The following is a 1,139-nucleotide window of genomic DNA, read 5'->3' on the forward strand; positions in this document are numbered from 1 at the left end:
CCACCCCGTGCAGAGTTGCTGCCGTACCCATTCTCCCCCTGGGGAGAGGCAACGCTTGCAGGTACTCACCTTGTGCCCCCATTGCCATGCAGGTAGATGATCACAGGGTGAGAATCACCGAGTGCCTCCTCGTACCAGCGCTGGTCCTTGCCCCACGCCTCGGACCCGCTGCTGCCCGGCACCGTGTGCCTGGAGGGGGGCAGAGCGGGGTCACCCCAGGGTTGGGGGCTTCACCCAGTTTAGCCAGGAGTTTGGAGGAGCCCCCCCTGGGATGCCAGGGCTGCCCCACTCACCAGATGCCGACGGTGACGTCCGGCTCGGTGACAAGGTACAGGCTGATGGTGTTATTCAGCAGCAGCTCCGGCCGCCGAAGGTCCACAAAGAAGGGGAACGGCACTGGTGGAGAAATCACAGCTGTCACACAGACAACCCAGAAACCCTCACACCCAGCTGCTTTTATGCATTTTTTTTTTCCAAAGCACCATGTTATTTATTTTTTGTTTTCAGAGCCGAGAGCCGTGCTACAGCCAGCACGGGGAGCACAGCCCCCTCCCACCTCCTCTCACACAGATTTCTAGCCCCGTTGATGCCGTGCGTGCTCAGAAGTGTTGCAACAGGGTCTGAGGCACCGCGTTATTACGGCTTGCAAAACACGAGGCACAAACCAGAAAGGTCCCTCCGTGTCCTCTCTGCAAGCCCACAGCACAGGGGGTGGGTTGGATGGGTGCCACACAGGCACTGGGTGCGGCTCCACCTGCATTTTGGGGACACCTCACACCCCAGCCTACTCAAATCCCTGGAGGTGGAGGGGTTTCCCAGTTGGGAAAACCCCGGGGGCACTCACAGAAGTTGAGGAAGACGAATTTGGTGAGCAGGCTGGGGAAGAGGCGGATGAGGAAGGGCACGGTGATGTAGATGAGGAGCAGGTCCAGGAGGAGGGTGCGCAGCCGGGGACACCAGGCCAGCCAGCCCCTGCAAGGTGAGACACCTTGTGAGCATGTTCCCTCCCACCCCAAGGGTTTCGGGGCACAGCAGAGTGGGGTCCCGGCTCCCAAGCCCACTTGTGATTTGTGTCCCCAAGGCCAGGAACCAGTTCGACCACATCAGGGTTTGGCTTTTGGGGATGGAGCCAAGGAGTT

General features: G+C 60.1%; 1 protein-coding gene across 1 annotated transcript in view; it reads right to left on the reverse strand.

The window, feature by feature from the left end:
• The window catches only part of LOC104274758 (monoacylglycerol lipase ABHD12-like), a gene marked incomplete at its 5' end in the record, with an annotated part of 4,084 nt that extends 3,112 nt beyond the window's left edge, over window positions 1-972 (reverse strand). The window contains 3 exons of the mRNA XM_009870480.1: window positions 70-189; window positions 294-396; window positions 845-972. Of these exons, the coding sequence (XP_009868782.1) occupies window positions 70-189; window positions 294-396; window positions 845-972 (351 nt within the window). The remainder of the gene's footprint in view (window positions 1-69; window positions 190-293; window positions 397-844) is intronic.
• Window positions 973-1,139: the final 167 nt, after the last annotated feature.

This window comes from Apaloderma vittatum, unplaced genomic scaffold (assembly GCF_000703405.1).
Source record: "Apaloderma vittatum isolate BGI_N311 unplaced genomic scaffold, ASM70340v1 scaffold19665, whole genome shotgun sequence".
NCBI classification, from domain to species: Eukaryota; Metazoa; Chordata; class Aves; order Trogoniformes; family Trogonidae; genus Apaloderma; species Apaloderma vittatum.